This window comes from Typopeltis vanoorti, chromosome 9 (assembly GCF_054136105.1).
Source record: "Typopeltis vanoorti isolate ZY-2024b chromosome 9, IOZ_Tvanoo_1.0, whole genome shotgun sequence".
Taxonomy (NCBI): domain Eukaryota; kingdom Metazoa; phylum Arthropoda; class Arachnida; order Uropygi; family Thelyphonidae; genus Typopeltis; species Typopeltis vanoorti.
Genome location: NC_143557.1, coordinates 89,998,302 through 90,017,872, shown reverse-complemented (window position 1 = coordinate 90,017,872; position 19,571 = coordinate 89,998,302). Strand labels below are relative to the sequence as shown.

Sequence of the window (19,571 nt, the reverse complement as noted above, 5' to 3'; positions counted from 1 at the left end):
CATCCAAGGTGCTGGGAGAATGATGAGGATTATGTGTTCTCAGTACCAAAAAAAAAAAGGGTGTGAGAGGAGAGGATAGTATTAATTACCAGGACCACTAATTTGCATATGTTTTTGTCTTTCTTAGTAGTGTTATTATTATCCAATTCAGTCTATTTGGGGAGTGGGGGATTTTTTATTTTTCTGTGATCCAAACCTCCCTCTTGTTGATCCCAGGCATGCTTGGTAGGTAGGTCTGCATTAGATCATTACTGACAACAAATAATTCAGCTTTTCTTTAATGATCCAAAAACTTACAGAAACAGAGTTAATGAGAATTATATACATTAAAATCTCTAAGGAAGATTACCTCACTATTTAGGTAATTAGACTATATGATCAATTTTCAGATATAAATAATCAGAGAAGGTAGCAGCATAGTCAAAGTTAGGAGAGCATTAAAGGCAGAAAATGAACACAACAAAATGAGACAAGAAAATCTAGAGCCAAATCATATAAAGGAGAGATGCAAGGTGTGATGTTTGGCATGGGATATCAGACTTGACAAAAGTGCATGTTCAACCCTTCTCATGGAAGCCATCACATGCATGATATAAAGTGGAAAGTTTAGGTGAGTGGTAGTCATAGAGGATGCATGTCAGCTGAGATTCAGTGATGAATAACAGATTAGGTTTTTGGATGCCTGTTAGTAGTGATGAACATCATGTTTTTTTTTATGGAATTTTGTTTTGTTTTGGTGTATTTGGAGGTGCATGCTTATTGTTTCTTTAGTAATTTTTTATTCCATTTTGGATATTTTTGAAATTTTTTTGTTGGTTTTCTGGGAGATTTTTTTTAACTGAAGTGACAATACAATTTTTTATGCATATCAATGGCATGATATTGCATGAGTATCATATTAACACAAAACCAAAGGTAATAATATGTCCAACAATAATAATTATTTCTATAAATAAAATTTCTGAATATTATTTATAATGTTTGGTTAGGTTTATGGATAGACATATTAATACTTTACATAGAACCTATATTTTATACTGTATAACGATCTGAAAATTGCAAATGGATAAATTCTATTCTTTGTCAATACAAAAAGCAATAAGCCGAGAACAATCACAAACCGTCTTCTTTCAGAGAAGTGCAAGAACTGGAATACTGAGGTTGTGTATAATGGAACCATGTCTCAGAAAAGGAAGGTGACCAGTGGCATGCCTCAGGGTTCTGTTCTGCAAGAACAGAACCTCAGTGTTCTTGGGCCACCACTGTTTAACTTGTTTGTTAATGATATTTCATGTGGATTGACTGGAGATCATCAAATGTTTGCCGATGATGCAAAGTTAGGTAGAATTATCAGGAGTAGTGCTGATGTTAATTCTCTACAAAAAGATTTTAACAGAATTTTAGGTTGGACAAATGAGTGGGTCTGCAGTTTTAATGTTAACAAATGCAAGATGTTACACTTTGGGATACGGTGACATAATGCTACGTACTGTATTGGTGGAGATGTACTTCAGGAAGTGGATGAGATTCGGGATCTTGGAGCAATGGTAGATAGTAGACTGAAGTTCCAAGGGCACAATTGCACGTGTTGCAAAGACTACACATCGTATATAGCTGCTATGATAAAAAAGTACATTGACATGTAGGGATAGGAGGTGGTGGTTCCTCTATATAAGACATTGGTGAGACCATGTATGGACTACTGTGCTCAATTTGGTCACTGAGTTTTCATTGTGAGTGGAAACACAAATAACCAAAGTGATATCTGGACTCCAGATTTAAGACGCATTGGTTATGAAGAGCATTTGAGAGAATGTGGATTACAGAGGTTGGAGAACAGTAGGAAACTAAAAGATATGACAGAGATTTTCAAGTTAGTTAAGAGATTCTATCAGATTAATACAGAAGCAATTATAAAAAGAGTGAATGTTAAGATGGGAAGAACAAGAGGCCATCACAATGCACTCAAGACAACAGAATGCATTGCCTGAGTGCATTGTGAGTACAGGTAGTGTAAATAAATTCAAAGTTCATTATGACAGACATGTTGCGTTGAAATCTGTTGATGTCCGATGATGAGTCTGTTGACTCTATGGAGGTTACCAAATAATAATAGTAATAATATGAATTTTCTTAAATCAATTTAAATACACGGTATCAATAATAATAATTGTTAGTGTATGATAAAATAAAAATAGTTACCTGCAAATCAGAAACAGACCAATTGCCTTCATCTGAATCCTCATATAATGCATCTGATATTCTTATTTGTGGTTGACTGGAACTTCGAATAGAAGTAAGACTATCTCTTGCAAACATTTCCAATACTGACATCTTTCACTGTTTTAATGTAAACAAAGAAACAATTATATTAATCAATTTTGTATTAATTTTGTACTGACTTGTGATATCACAGACTTTTAGAATGTACTTGATCTGTTAGAAAAGAAATCTTTATAAGAGTTGCCGGTAGAAAATATTATAAATTATTTTAAATGACTGACACTGAGAGATAAAGAGATGACTATATATAAATCATTTAAAATAATTTATATACAGTCATACCCCCGCGACTTATGTGAATCTGGAGTTACGTGGTTTCTTATATGTACATATTCCCGTCCCGCTTCACCACTAGTCATATCTTTCAGGCACTGGCTGCATTCGCCAGTGTCGCACATGCTGTGAACAAGCACTGACTTGTTTCGTGCGGTCTCTATTCATACACGATTTTTATAGTCTACAAACCTTGCGATTGTTTAATGTTATGTTCTTGATAAAAATTTTATCACATAAAAAATAATAATGTCATCCAAAAGAAGCAAGTCCAATTCTTCTACAGCTAGCAAGAAAAGAAAAACATTGACTTTGGAAACAAAACTCAACATTATTAAGGATTTTGAAGGAGGAATGAAAATTTGTGAGCTAGCAAAGAAGTTCAATCTACAGGAATCCACAGTAAGAACAATCATAAAAGAAAGGTTTACAGATTTTGGAGGACATAGATTCTAACCAGGAACGAATAGCCACAAGGCAAGGAATAAAAAAATCATTAGCTTGCTATGAAGAAATTTTACGTGACAAGAAAAAGACATTATGCCGTCAGAAGAATCTATTAGATTTTATGAAACCATCAACATCGAAATAACTTTCTTTTTTTTATGTACGAAAAACTACAATTATGATTAAATTTCTTAAAAAATATAGGTGTTTTTGTAAACCTTTGGTCCCAATTGTATGTTTGTATATATAAATTACATGCAAAATTATACCCCGAGTTATGTGAATTCGACTTACGCACTTTTTGTTGGTCCTACCTACCGCATAACTTCGGGGTTTTACTGTATATATATATATATATATAAATATATTCTTAAAGATATCTTAACTATATATATATATATATACTGAAGAATACAAAAAAACTTATAAACAAGAAATTTTTAATTTGAAATGCAAATATAGTAGTTAATATTATTATTATTATGATGATTCAGGCTTCCATGGAGTCACGAGACTCATCATGGGAGGTCCACCCAAAAAAATAGAAAGTTTATCAAAGCATTCCTTGAACCCATTTACTGCTCATGCTCTCACCCCCTGTATCAGGCAATGCATTCCATGGTTCAATCACCTCCATACAAAGAAACCACTCCTTACCCTCTTGCTCACAACTTCCTTTCATAAGTTGGGAACCATTGCCCTCACTCCTTCCCCATCTTCCACCAAATGAAATAACTCCCCAGTGTTAACTTTTATACCTACTTCTCATCAGTTATTATTATATTATATAGTCTCAATCATATCATATCATCTCTCCTTCTTCTTCTATCCAAACTCAGCCTATCCTCATAACTAACATTGTACAGTCATTATATCATTTTTGTTATCTGCCTCTGCACTCTTTCCACAGTTAATTGATCCACTTCAAATCCTGGGAACCAAATTTGAGCACAACAGTCCAGATGGGATGTAGTTTTTTATACAACAGAATGACAACTCTTATCTCTGCAGGTCAGCATCCTTCTTAGTAATACAGCAATTCCAGATCTTGGTTACCTTCATCACCAATACATTCCCTGAATTTCAGCTTTCTTTCAATCACAACCCTCAGATCTCTCACCTCCCCCACTTACTCAAATAGAGTTCCTCCAACAGAGTATGCAGCCTCCCATTTATATATCCCAAACTTCAAGATTTTACATATAGTTACATTAAACTGGTACCCCCATCCATTTGCCCATCTGTTCATCTGCCCAGTTTATTCAAATCCTCTCGCAGGGCTACCACATCTGCACTATTATTAATAACCCTTCCCAGCTTCAAGCTTCACATCATCTGGAAAACAACTGAATATCCACCTACAATCCATTGACAATGTCACTGATATAAAGGCTAAATAATACAGAGCCCAGTGGTACCCCCACTTGTAACTAACCTTCTGCTTCCTACCACTCGCCCCCCCCATACACAACCCTCTGATACCTATCAGAAAGCCAATCAAGATTCCATTTCACTAATCTGACATCTAAATCCATGTACTGCAACTTAAATATCAGCTTATCATGTGGTACCCTGTCAAATACCTATTTAAAATCCAAAAAAGAAAAAAAAATGGCAGATTATGCCTTTACCTCATAAAATGCTCTTGTCACTCTATTATAAAAGATAATCATATTACTAAAACAAGAGCACCCCTTAACAAATCCATGCTGACTCTCACAGATAACATTACCCTCATCTGCCAATGCTGTAAACGTTCCCTCACTAATTTCTCCAAAATCTTAACAACTACTGATGACAAACCAGTCTATAGTTTGACACTTTCACAATACAATGGCACCATCTTCCCCTCCTTCCACTCCTTGGACACATTTGCCATGGCCAGAATTTAATTGAAAAGCCAAGTCAACAGAACTGTCAGTTCTTTAGCACATTCTCTCAAAACCCTTGGCAAAATCACATTGCTTTATTGACATGTAAAGTACTCAGTATTTGAAGCATACTCTCTTATTGATAAGTCTCTCTAGTATTAATCCAATAATAACTTTTCAACAACTTAAATGTCTCAAAAATACGAGATGGTATCAAAAAGTTTTGAGACTAACTCTGTTTACGAGAAATTACTTTATTTATCTACGTTTACACACTATCACCTTCAAAATAGTGCCCTTGCATATCAATACAACACTTCCAGCATTCTTGCCACTTCTGGAATGTGTCCTGGAAGTCTTCTTTTCAAAGCATATCAAGCACCTTCTGCTATTCACGCTGGATCTCCGCAATGGTGTCAAAACGGTGACCTTTGAGCTGGATCTTCATCTTCGGGAAGAGGGCGAAGTCTGCAGGAGCCAAATCTGGCGAGTAGGGTGGGTGTGGAAGTGAGATCATGTTGTTTCTGGCAAGAAACTCGTGTGAGGAGAGCTCAGTGAGACGGTGCATTGTCGTCGTGGAGCATCCAATTTTTCATGCGCCACAGATCTGGTCGCTTTCACTGAATGTCCTCCCTCAGATGCCTTAAAACCTGAAGTAGAACTCATTATTGACGGTCTGGCCCCTGAGGACGAATTCTCGATGCACAATGCCATGAATGTCAAAAAATACAATGATAATGCACTTGGTCAAGCTGCGGACCTGCCTTGCCTTTTTCGGTCATGGAGATGATGGGCTCTTCCACTGTGAAGACTGCTGCTTTGTCTCAGGGTCGTACCCGTACACCCAAGTTTCGTCACCGGTACTGATCCTCAACACAAAGGATGGGTCATCCATGGCATGCTGATAGAGTTCTTGGCAACTTCAATGCAGTGTTCCTTCTGCTCCTGGGTCAGCAGCCTGGGGGACAAACTTGGCAGCAACACGCCACATGTTCAAATCACACGTGAGGATTGCCTTGACTGTTCCGTATGACACGCCGACAATGGCAGCAATGTTGTGAAGTGTTCTCCGACGATCCTCATACACAAGTTGCCGAATGGTTTTAATATTTTTGAGGGTTGAGCTTGTTGAAGGTCTTCCTGATCTCTCTTCGTCTTTCAGTGATGTTCTTCTGCTCTTGAAGCATGTGTGCCACTCAAAACACCTCAAATGACTCAATGCAGCATCGCTGTAAACTTGCCGAATCATGTCAAACGTCTCTGTGGCAGATTTGCCTAGCTTCATGCAGAATTTCACGTTTCTCTTTGTTCTAACTTGCTGTTCATGATGAAATCACAGATGTGGTAATGCAGGTGGTCAGAATATCATCAGTTGCACAGCTCCCAATGTACACAGGACGATGTCTTTTGGCACACTGACTTATGAAGGTAGGTGCTCCCTGAGACTGTACATGCCTTGTGCTGCCATCTGTTGGCGTGCTACAAACCTAGTTTCAACTCAAAACGTTTTGATACCACCTCGCATGTCCCTTTGTCTTTTATCTACCAAACTTTAGTCTGCATGCCTTCAGTCTGTTCTCATAATCAACATTGTAAAGTCCTGATATCGTTTTTGTTATTCAACTCTGTACTCTCTCCAAGGTTATCTCATCCCCTTCAAATCCTGTCAGTTCTGAGAACAGAAATTCAGGTGTGGTCCAATCATAGTTTTATACAATGGGACCACCACCCCTTTATTTCTCATGATCAATGTCTTCCTCAATAGATACATCACAACCTTTGCAATATGTCCTCTGAACTTCAAATATCTATCTACAGTCACCCCAAGATTCTGTGCTGCCTCCAATTCTTCCAGTATAACTTCAGAAGCATCCCATCTGTGGATCCCAAATTTCAAAATCTTACATTTAGTTGCATTAAATTGACATTCCATTCATTTGTCTGCCTTTCCAGTTTATTCAAAATCAGTGGCAGTTCATGAAGCTTTAAGTGGGGATGCTGCCTACACAAAATAATTTTAAAATAATTCTTTTTTTCCTAATTAGCGACCAGTTTATTAATAAATAAATCTGTAGATTTATTTATTAATAAATTGGTTACTGATTAGAAAAAAAATAATTTTTTTAAATTATTTTGTATAGACAGCACCCCCACTTAAAGCTTCATGGGCCACCACTGTTCAAAATCCTCTTGAAAAGCCAAAGCATCAGCACTATTACTAATAATCCTCCAAAATATACATCATTTGCAAACAACTGTACATCTCCCAGTAGTCCTGTCACAATATCGCAGACATAAAGAGGGAACAGTACTGGTCCCAGCATTGTACCCTATGGAATGCCACTTGCAATCCTCCAAATCCCATGATACTACTCCACTTTTACAAATCCCTGACATCTACACATACCAGCCACTGAATTAGAAACCTTTATGCAGATATATGTAAATATCATTTAAGCAGTGTATGTAAACAATACTTGTCACTTGCATCACCACGTGGTTAAAGCAACTATTTAAAATGCTGCTGGTCAATAATTGTCAAAAACATTGATCACAATGGGAAAAACAAAGGATTTTTGGAGTTCAATAAACAGCTTATTATATCCATCTGGCTGGAGCCACAAGTTTGAAAACAGCAGAACTGACTGGTTCCTCAAAAGATGAGATATCTCAGGTGTTTAATCAGTGGAAAAATAATCCATTTTATTTGTCTAAGAAGCATAACTGTGGTCAAGAGAACAGCCTTCATTAAATGCTTTGGTCAACTGCTGCAGACAGGAAGTTCTGTTTGTCCATACAAGCCTTCTCAGATGACAGCAATCTCATTCCATACCTCACCTAACTATGTGCAGTGAATTGAAGAGTATCAGTATTGGCAATCACATGCCTATACTGAAGCCAGTGATTTCTGTGAAGAAGCAGAAAGTTCATCTACAGTGGTGTTAGGAACACCACAACAGGACACTGGAAGAAGTCATGTGGCTTGATGAGTCAGGCTACACCTTGTTCTGTACAGATGTAGGCAGAGTTTGGCAGGAACCTCATGGAGCAATTAACTCAGCTTGTCTTGGAAACACAACTCAAGCTTCTAGAGGTGGTGTCATCGTGTGGGGCATGTTTATTGGTACAGAATGGGTCAGCTGATATTACTGGAAGGCCAGGTGTAATATCTGAACATTGTTGCCAATCAAGTCTTGGCAACAATGGTTTGGCGAGCATGATGGCAACTTTCACTATCTTTCCAGGGCACCATAAAGCCTAGATCTGAATCCCATTGAGAATGAATGTGACATGTTAGAAAATCAGATCTGGAAGCAAAGTCCTCTTCCATCAAATCTGAACCAATAGGACTGCCTGGTGAATACTATAATTCAAGCTAAAGGCAGTCCAACATGTATTAAATAAAAGTTTCAAATTCAGTGGCCGGTATGTGTGTGTTAAAAAGCCAGTTACCAATCCAATCCACTAACGTTATATCCAAGCTCACTTGTTGCGACTTAAAAACCAATTTGTTACAAGGCATTCAGTCAAACGGACTTTGCAAAATTAAAAAAAAAATGACCTATTTTGAAAGGTAACCGGATTACTAAAACAAGAGCATCCTTTAACAAATCCATGCTGGCCTGCATAAATAAGATTGCTCTCATCTGCCGAAATATGTATATGAGTTCTTACCAATTTCTCCAAAATCTACTACAGAAGAAATGACAGGCCTGTTCTATAGGAACCTGTCCCACTGCAAGACTTTATTAAACAGCTAAGTTAATGGCATGGTCAGTTCCAAAGCACATTCCCTTAAAACCTGTTGGGAATATCTTCTTAGAAATTTGAAGGGGGTAACTAGGCTCATATAGAGATGGCAGGGTTTTCTTCCCAGAAACGTGTTTTTCATCCCACCGAAGAACACATGCAATTTACAGATGTAGTAGAAAATGCTTTAATTCACAAATGAAAGCTGTAGTACATAATTAAGAGATAATTATGAGAGACAATTATTTGAAATAGTATGTAATGAAGGGGATTCAGGATTTCAGAATGTTGGATCTGGTCATACAATCAGAAAATCTATCCATAACCAAGATAACCACATTGCTTCCAATAGGAGAGAATGGACATCTTGATGATTTGAAAGGTTGCAAAACATTAAGTTTTCAGTTAAGAAGTGATATACAGGGTGTTTGGGATAAATTTGACATATTTATAATTAATTATATTTTTCCGTAAGTTACATGTATTAACACACACTTCTCTTCATTTAAAAGTTTGGACCCTTCTTCATTCATATACAAGATGTCAGAAAGGATGGATAGCTGGAACCCACCTGAATCATGGAAGAGAATAACTTGTATCATGATGATTCGTGCCCGCCATCAAAATAAGGATATTACGACTGCTGCCCAATGCTCCCTGAATACAGTAAAAACAATCAGGCATGAACTAGAGACTTGCAATGGTGACTACGAGGATGTAGCAAGAAGAAAGATCCCTAGCAGACGATCTGATTGCGTTCGTACAGCAGAATTCCTCGCAAATCTGCAGGAACAGGTGTTGAAGAACCCTGGCATTGGAATTCGGGCTTTGTTCGTGGAGTTGCTAACTGTAGTCAAGCCCTGGATAACAAGGGTAGCCAATGGTAGGCCGTATGTATGGCAGCAGGATTCGGCCCCTTGCCACACCTCTGGGAAAAGTCAAAAATGGTTGTCTGAAAATTTCTATGACTTCACCAGTCCAAATGTTTGGCCTCCAAACTCCCCAGACCTTAACCCCATGGATTATTTTGTATGGGGCGCAGTTGAAAAAGACACCAATCGCACTTCCAGTAATACAAAAGCCCAGTTAATGGATAAAATTAAAACAGTTTTTGCGGCCCTTCCCAGGGAGACTGTAGCATCAGCTTGTTCGAGGTTCCGAAGCAGAATTGAAGCTGTGATCGATGCTAATGGTGGTTATTTTGAGTAAATCTTGTTGATAGTATTGTAATTAACTCTGCCTGTAATGTTTTTTTGTCAATTCATTAAATTTAATAGATACAAAGAAGATTTTCTTTTTCCTTACGAAACTGTCAAATTTATCCCGAACACCCTGTATGTGTGTGACACTACAGGGTAGGTAATTAAGACAAACATAAGAGGAAGCTTGAAACAGTGCCATGGCAGAAGAACCTGAAAAAATTGAAGTATGTTAGCTGTGCATGAGAGATAGTGAAAAGGGGGGGTACCTGAAGGAAACAATATCAGACTGTTTACCCAAGATCAGGAGGATAAATCAGGTAGGAGTTAAAAAGATAAATAGTATCATTAAGCAGGAGCTGCAAAAATAATAATGATAAATTAATGAATTAATTAAAAATATATAATGTTTATACCAGTGGAGATTGAACTGCCCACTCAGTCTCCAAAAGTTAGATAGGGTTAAAACAGCCTTGCCTACTCTCTATATGGGAACAAAAAAAAGACATTAGCTGATTTTGATATATATCATGAACAACATATAAGTAGAAAGGTGATCAGCAAGCTAATAAGCAATACAAGGCTCAAGCAAAAAAGGCACGGTAAAGAAAGAAAAGTCAGATTATGAAAAGAAATTAGCTAAGCAGGCCAAAAGGAAAGCCCAAATAATGGCAAGTAAAAGGAGAAATGATTATGGAAGACACACGATTAACCTAGTGGCTTTGCGCTTCTCAACCATACGACCGAGGAAGGAGTGTCCCAGGTTCGATTCCCGTTGAAGACATGAGGAATTTGAGGATCTTCCTCAGCCATAACCAAGTTAGCCGGACTTGAGTGCGGGCAGTAGGGTTTTTCCGCCAGTTTGTCTGGTGTTTTTTCATCTCGCAAGCAGGCAAACTGGCCCCATGAACATACGCTGCTACAGTCAAAAATATATCCCCCCTCCCAGCGGCAGAGTAGGCAATAGGCTGGTTGGGAGTGGTACTAACAAGAAGTCGCATCTAAGTAACACGCGGACCTTGCATAGGAAGCAGGAATAACATGAAGTGAAAGAAGAAGATTATGGAAGAATAACTTCAATAAGTGATGATTATAGAAAGTGATGAAATCAAGACAGAATAGTTGTGATACTAAATTACCACTTTGCAAGGATCTATCATCAAAGTGAAGATACTACTATTACAGATGAAACAGAGAAGGATGTGAAAATAGAAGTTCATGAATTCGATGTACTTAGTTCATTGCAAAATCTCATTGCAAATACATCTGTGGGATATCAGCAAGCATATTACCATTAGATGGGATATCAGCTGGCATATTACAAGAATGTGCAAAGGAAGCAGAAGGCAGATTAGGCTGTTTAACTAAAGTCTGTTGAAGTCCCAAAGAAATGGAAAGAGGAGAAAAAATAGTTCTGTTGCATAAAGAATGCTCAAAACCGTGATAAAAAATTATAGACCAATTAGTATCTTAGGCTTGGTGTTAAAGGCATTGGAAAAGTTATTATTAATATTATTATCCCAAGACCCGATGGAGTCCATCTACTAGGTACTTTTGTCATACATACACAGCTCATCATACTGCACCTTAAACACACTCAAATTCTCTGCACACAACACACTCTCAGGCAAAGGATTTCCAATCATTCACCACTCTGAATGCAAAAAAACCTGCTTCTCACCCCCTGCTCATACCCTCCATATACAGCTTCAAAGGATAACCTCTGGTTCTCCCCTGATCTTCCACCATTTTCTGTAAAACCTCTCCAACATTGATCCTATAACAATCCCTTACCAATTTGTAGGTCTCTATCATATCATCCCTCCTTCTCCTCCCATCCATTAGACTCTGCAAATTGCATCTTCTCAACCTTTCTTCATATTTGAGATTCCAGAGATCAGAAACTATCTTCTTCACTCGCGTCTGGGCCCTTTCCAACATCTTTTCATCCTCCAGAAAACCAGGTGACTAAATCTGGGGAAAATAGTCCATGTGTGGCCTAATCAAAGCCTTATACAATGGAACAAGAATCTCCCTACTTCTACAAGTCCTCTGCATCATTCCCAGAATTCTTTGTGTTATCCTCACAGTTTTAGAATGTGTCCCCTAAATTTCAGATCCTTATTCACTATCATCCCAAGATCCCTTATTTCTTCCACCTCCAACAATATATCCCCACCAAGCATAAATTCTACATCCCATCTTTGTTTCCCAAATTTTAAAACCTTACATTTTGCAACAGTGAACTCATATCCCCATTTCGGTGCCCTTCACTCAATTCATTCAAGTCTTCTTGTAAGGCCACAACATCTTCTCTACTTATCATAGTTCATCCCAACTTTGCATTGTCTGAATATCCTATCCCCATCCAAATCTTCACCAATATCATTAACATACAAATCAAACAGTAATGGCCCTAAAACAGACCCTTGAGGCAAACCACTAGTGACTTTCCTCTTCCTGGATATTGCTTTCCCATACACAACTAGCTGATACCTATCAAATAGCCAGTCTCCAATCCAATGCACTAATCTAATATCCAACCCCATCTGTTCCAGTTTGACTATCAACTTATCATGTGGTAATTATATCAAAAGCCTTTGCAAAATCTAATTGGTGAAGTATACCACTGTGTAAAATTCAGGCATCAAATCAGATCACTCACATCCCTCTCCTCTGTTCAAGGCAGCTGTCACCTTATTGTAATAAGTAAGTAGATTACTAAAACATGACTTCCCTTTAGCAAATCCATGCTGTTCATCAAAGATAATACCATTGTTGTCAACCCAGTTCTTGATCCTAGTTATCATCAGCTTCTCCGATAACTTAATCTCAACACCTGACACATAAAAATAGGCCTCTAATTTGATGCCTGAATTTTATCACCTCCTTTATGAAGCAGCACAATCTTTCCCTCCTTTCATTTCTTTGGAACTCAACCGAGTGCAAGACTAATATTAAAAAAATATGTCGAAGCAGATGTCAACTCCCTGGCACATTCCTTCAGAATACGTGGTGATATATTATCAAGTCCGACAGTCTTATTAACATCAAGTTTGCTAAACTCCACATACACCTCTTGCTCACTTGCAGTCTCTCCTCCCCATCATCAACTGCTCTCAATCTCTCTATGATGTCATATTCACAAAAATGAAAGACCTTTATGAACTGCTCATTAAGTATCTCCACTATTTTTTTATACAATGAAACCTATGGTGAATTCAGCACTAAAAAACACACGTACTCACCCCAGTGATAAGTTTTAATACGTAGAATATGTTTAATTCATTTTTACATATCAACACTTATCACTGTGGTTAGTACATGTGTTTTTCTAGTGATATCTCCACTATATCTTCCGCAGTAGTTGTCTTTATACCTTTTTCTCCATTCAATGACATCTTTCTGTAATCATTCTTCTTTTTGATGGCTACATATCAAAAGAACTCCCTAGGATTCTTTTTAGCTTCATTAGCTAACTCAGCATTTTCCAAACTGTGTTTCACAGAAAGTGAATAAGTGTTCTGTGAAAAATTATCAAAATTAATAAGAGCCTGAAATGGTTTTAAATGCAGCTACAAGATCAAACATATCTGAAAATCAGGTGCTCCTCACTTTGAATGTGGACTGTGCTATTAAGACCAGTACACACTGGCCTTGACTCAGTCACCCACAGTTGTTGACACCTCCGAGCAAGAGCGAAGAATGGAGGTATCTATTCTAGGAAACGTGCGGTCACAAGCAAGATCAATGCGATGAGCTGTGGCCTGGCACACCTGTAGTGTGCGCTATCACATTTTTGCGATATGATACGATACAGCCTGATGCAGTCATAGTGTGCACTTAGCTTTACATTGAATCCGAGATGATGATACTCGACTCTAACCAAGGCATTCCATTAAAATTTCAGGATTTGTGAAATGTTCCGTCATAGGAAAAGTTTGAAAAACCCTAAGCAAGGACCAGACAAGGAGGGTGACTTGGTTAGGGGCTGCTCATACTTAGCATTTGCTACCCTAGCCAACCAAGTCATCCTCCTTGATCTGGTCTTGGTAATCCTCATGGAATTGGTTATTACTACTTCTTTTATGCTGCCTCCATAATGCACTTTTTCTCTGTATCACATGCTTAATCTCTTCATTCATCCATTTCACACCTACCTTATTTAACCTTCGGACCCTTGGAATACATTTAAACACCGCTTCTACTAGACAGTTCTTGAATATCACCCAAGCTGCATTGATCTCTTTTCCAACTAACTCCTCATTCCAAGCTACACCTGCTAGCTGTCTCCTGAGCTGTTCATAATCACCAGATTTGTAGTTCCACATATACCCTTTTCTCACTGAGGTCCTCACACTGCTGGCAACCACCCAGGTAATTACTTCATTGTTACTCTCACCAACTAGAGGGTGATTTGACACCTCATTTATAATTACATCATTTGATGAGATGATCAAATCCAAGACCCTCAATCCTTGTGTGTCCTCTGTTACATACTATATGAGGTAGTTATCCCTCAAAAAACTCAAGAATTCACTTTCTTTACTTCCAGTTGCTGTTGCTCATCCTAGTCTATATTGCCATAGTTAAAATCACCCATAATAATCACCCTTTTCTTAATTGCTTGGTAATTTGATTATACATTTCATAGTCACTACCATCCACATTACCAGGTTTATAACAACATCCAACTAAGTATTATTATTATTTATATTTACATCAAATATAATTTATAGGAAAAGACCTCATGGAGTCAAAGACTCATCTGGGAGGTCCTTTTATCACACACACATCTCATCATACCGTGTCTTAAACACACTCAAACTCCTTGCAGACACCACACTCTCAGCAAGGCATTCCAATCATTCACAACTCTGCACAAAAAAACTTGCCTCTCGCTCCCCTACTCACACCCTCTTTATACAGTTTATACAGGGAGATATGATAGGTCTCTATCATATCTCCACTCTTCCTCCTGTCCACCAGACTCTGCAAATTACATCTTCTCAATCTTTCCTGATACTCGACATTCCAGAGGTCAAAAAATGCCTTAGTCAGTCGCCTTTGGACCCTTTCCAACATCTCTTCATCCGTCTGAAAACCTGGTGACCAAATCTGGGCACAATAGTCCATGTTTGGCCTAATCAAAGCCTTATACAACGGAACAAGAATCTCCCTACTTCTATACGTCAGTGTCCTCATCATCATTCCCAGAAGCCTTTGTGTTGTCTTCACAATTTTGGCTATATGTCCCCTAAATTTCAGATCCTTATCCACTATCATCCCATAGATCTCTTATTTTCTCTACCTCCAATAATATATTCTCACCAAGTATAAATTCTGCATCCCATCTTTGTTTTCCAAATTTTAAAACCTTACATTTTGCAACATTTAACTCACATCCCCATTTCCGTGCCCAATCACTCAATTTATTCAAGTCTTGTAAGGCCACAACATCTTCACTACTCTTTATGGTTCGTCCCAACTTTGCATCATCTGCAAACAACTGAATATCTCCATCCAAATCTTCGCCAATATCATTAATATACAGTAGTGTGCGCCTGTATATTAATAATGGCCCTAAAACAGACCCTTGAAGCACTCCACTAGTGACTTTCCTTTTCCTGGATATCGCACCCCCCCATACACAACTTGTTGATACCTATCAGATAGCCAATCTCCAATCCAATGCACTAATCTAATGTCCAACCCCATCTGCTCTAGTTTGACTGTCAACTTATCATGAGGTACTCTATCAAAATCCTTTGTGAAATCTAAGTATATTACTGTGTATCCTTCTTCTCTGTCCAAGGAAGCAGTCACTTTATTGTAATAAGTAAGTAGATTACTAAAACATGACCTCCCTTTAGCAAATCCATGCTATCCATCAAAGATAATACCTGACACACAGATAGGCCTATAGTTTGATGCCCGAGTTCGATCACCTCCTTTATGAAGTGGCACAATCTTGCCCTCCTTCCACTCCTTAGGAACTTGACCAAGTTCAAGACTCGTATTAAAAAAATATGTCAAGGCAGGTGTCAACTCCCTGGCACATTCCTTCAGAATACGTGGTGATATATTATCAAGTCCCACAGCCTTATTTACATCTAATTTACTCAACTCCCCAAACACCTCTTGCTCACTTACAGTCAGTCTCTCTTCCCCATCATTAACTGCTCTCAATCTCTCCATGAAGTCACATTCACAAGATTGAAAGATCTTTATGAACTGCTCATTAAGTATCTCCACCACACATTCTGCAACTGCTGTCTTTATACCATTTTCTCCAATCAATGTCATCCTTCCATAATCATTCTTTCTTTTGCTGGCTACATATCGAAAGAACTCCCTAGGAGTCTTTTTGGCTTCATTAGCTAATTGCTGTTAATACCTCTCTTTAGCTACTCTCACCAACCAAGTCTCAATCCTTGCCTGGTCTTTGTAGGCCTCATGAAATTGGTTATTTCCACTTCTCTTATGCTGCCTCCAAAATGACCTTTTTCTCTGAATCGCGTGCTTAATCTCTTTATTCATCCATCTCACACCTACCTTATTTAACCTTCTCACCCTTGGAATACATTTAGACATTGCATCTACTAGATAGTTTTTGAAAATCCCCCCAAGCTGCATTGATCTCTTTTCCAGCTAACTCCTCATTCCACGCTACACCCCGCAAGCTGTCTCCTGAGCTCTTCATAATCACACCCCCCCTTGTAGTTGCACATATACTCTTTTCTCACAGGGGTCCTTGCACTGCTGGCAACCACCCAGGTGATCACCTCATGGTCACTCTCACCAATTGGTGGATGATTTGACACCTCATTTATAATTACATCCTCTGATGAGATGACCAAATCCAAGACCCTTAATCCTCATATGCCCTGAGGTAGTTATCCCTTACATACTGTCTGAGGTAGTTATCCCTCAAAAACTCAAGAAACTCATTTTCTTTACTTCCAGTTGCTATCTCATCATTCCAGTCTATATTACCATAATTAAAATCACCCATAATGATCACCCTTTTCTTATTTGCTTGGCTAATTTGACTATACATTTCACTGTCACCACTACCATCCACATTACCTAGTCTATAACAACATCCCACCAAGTATTTGATTCCATTCACCTCTATCTCACACCATACTGCCTCAAAACCACTGGCACTATTTCCCTCTTGTATCTCTTCTTTGTATGGACATAACTCTTTCTCTATCATCAATAGCACTCCCCCTCTCTTTTTACCCCTTCTATCCTCACGAAACACATCATACCCTTCCATCTCTATTCCTGTCAGGATGTCATCCTCTTCCAACCATGTCTCACTTATTCCGACAATCTTTGGGTGAACAGACGCAATTAGTGCAACAATTTCATCTGACTTGTTTCTTATAGTTCTAACATCTGTATACAAACACAACAGCTCATTTCTGGATCTACAGCTAGTTCCCCTGATACCACTCACTCGATGTGATCTCTCCATGCTCGACTGGGGCCATTTCCCTTTCTTCTTCTTCATTTTAGAACCCTTTTCAATTCCAACTGTTTCCTCTTGATCCCTAGTTATCCCATTCCTTTCCTACCTACACATGCTCTCACCTCCTCTTGGACATCCACCTTTCTCACGCTGTGTACCCCTGTCCACACTAAGTCTCCCGTTTCCCTGCTCCTCTTGCACACCCATTCTCTCATTTTCTATACTCATACTACTCACTTTCCTATTCATATCCACCTCTTCAATCTCTCCTGTCTTACTCTCCTGCTCTTCCACATCACTCCCCCTCTTGATCTGATTCATTCTCTCTATTCACTTCTCTACCTTTCAGCAGCAGTCTCTCCAAGCGACTCGCACCATAACCACTCAAATGCTGTCCATCACTCCCATACAGCTCACTTTGTCCTTCAAACTCATTCCACACATTAACAAACTATACTCCCATCTCCTCACACATTTCAGCCAGCATATCATTCATAATCCTTGCTCTCCGCATATTTCTTTCTATTCACCTCTATCTCACATCATACTGCCTCAAAACCACTGGAACTATTTTCCTCTTGCATCTCCACTTTGAATGGGACATAATTTTTCTCTACCATTAATAGTACTCCCTATCCCTTTTTACCCTTTCTATCCTCACATAATACGTCATACCCTTCCATCTCTATTTCTGTCAGGATGTCGTTCTCATCTAACCATGTCTCACTTTTTTTCCAAGAATTTTTGGGTGAACAGACTCAATTAATGCAACTATTTCATTTACCTTGTTTCTTACACTTTCTAGCATTTGTATACAAACACAGCAGCTTATTCCTGGATCTATAGCTAGTTCCCAGTGACACCACTTATTTGATGTGACTTTTCCATACTTAACTCAAGCCATTTCTTTTTCTCCTTATTCATCTTAGAACCTACTTCAGATCCAACTGTTTTCCTTTGATCACAGGTCATCCCCTTCCATTTTTGTCTACACATGCATTTACATCCTCTTGGAGCATCTACTTTTCTCACGCTGTGTTCCTCTGTCAACCCTGAGCCTCCTCGTTTTCCTATCTTCTTACACACCTCTTCAATCTCCATCCTGTCTTACTCTCTCGCTCTTCCACATTGCTTACCACTTGATCAGATTCATTTTCTGCACTCACTTCTCTACCTTCCATCAGAAGTCTCTCCAAGTGACTTACACCAAAACCACTGAAATGCAGTCCATCATTCCTATACAGTTCACCTTGTCCTTCAAGCTCATTCCATTGAATTAACAAAGTGCACTCCTTTCTCCTCACACATTTCCGTGAACATTGTTCAAACATAACATTATTCAAAGATAGAATCCAGAAATGGATGAATAAGAACATGATTTTTTCTAAGGGGAAGTATGGCTCTAGTAATTGAAGCGACTAACAGGGTGTAAGGCTGGACTTGCACCACTGCAAGTTTGCAATGGTCCAAGTTTAATTTACACATAAATGATCATTTAATTTGCACATAAATTATAAAGGAAATGATTTGAAGAGAAATATTCACTTGTTTGCTAATGATACCAAATTGGGTAGTATAACAATTAATCTAGGCAAAGTAAAGAGTTTGCATAATAATTTATATAAGCTTACCATGGACAAAAAAAAAAAAAAGGGGGGGGTGCCATTTTAATGTGGAAAAGTGTAGTTATCCATTTTGGGATGAAAAGATTACAAGCTATGTACCACATTGATAGAACTGTATTCCAGGAAACTGATTAAGCTAGAGATCTGAAGATATTGGCAAATTGGGAGTGGGGGGGGGTTGAAGTTAAGAGAGATTTTGTAAAAGTGGCTATGGTAGTTCATAGGATTACCCTGGTTACAGAAGAATTACACTAACAAAGAGAGAGATAAAGAAGCTATTATTCTTTTAAACATTTTTTTTTTTTTTTTTACCAGAGAAGCTATGTAAATTGACTATTTGGGAAATGTTGATCAAGTATCTGAGAAAAAACTATTTTAATACTAACTAGTTTCACCAACTTGAGCTGTTGGCATCTTCAGGGTACAGGACTGATGATAGGAACTAAAGCTAACAAAACATGTTACAGACTAGACATTAACAGAATTCTAATCATAAATTACAAAACAACACTGAACATGTGCAATACATGTGTGGTGCGTACAAGAATTCACTTCTTGTTGTTGTTGTTGTTTAGGAACGTTTTATAGTTGGTACTAAAATTCATTTCTTGTGTGTTTAGAGATCTAATTAGGGTCTTCCATA

General features: G+C 38.2%; 1 protein-coding gene across 7 annotated transcripts in view; it reads right to left on the bottom strand.

Annotated features, from left to right (window-relative positions):
* Positions 1–19,571, bottom strand: part of LOC150103239 (adenylate cyclase type 2-like) — a 457,038-nt gene that overhangs the window by 421,536 nt on the left and 15,931 nt on the right. For all 7 annotated transcript variants that reach the window (XM_090397822.1, XM_090397825.1, XM_090397827.1 and 4 more), the window contains exon 2: positions 2,203–2,340. In XM_090397822.1, the coding sequence (XP_090253948.1) occupies positions 2,203–2,334 (132 nt within the window). In that variant the 5' untranslated portion in view covers positions 2,335–2,340. The remainder of the gene's footprint in view (positions 1–2,202; positions 2,341–19,571) is intronic.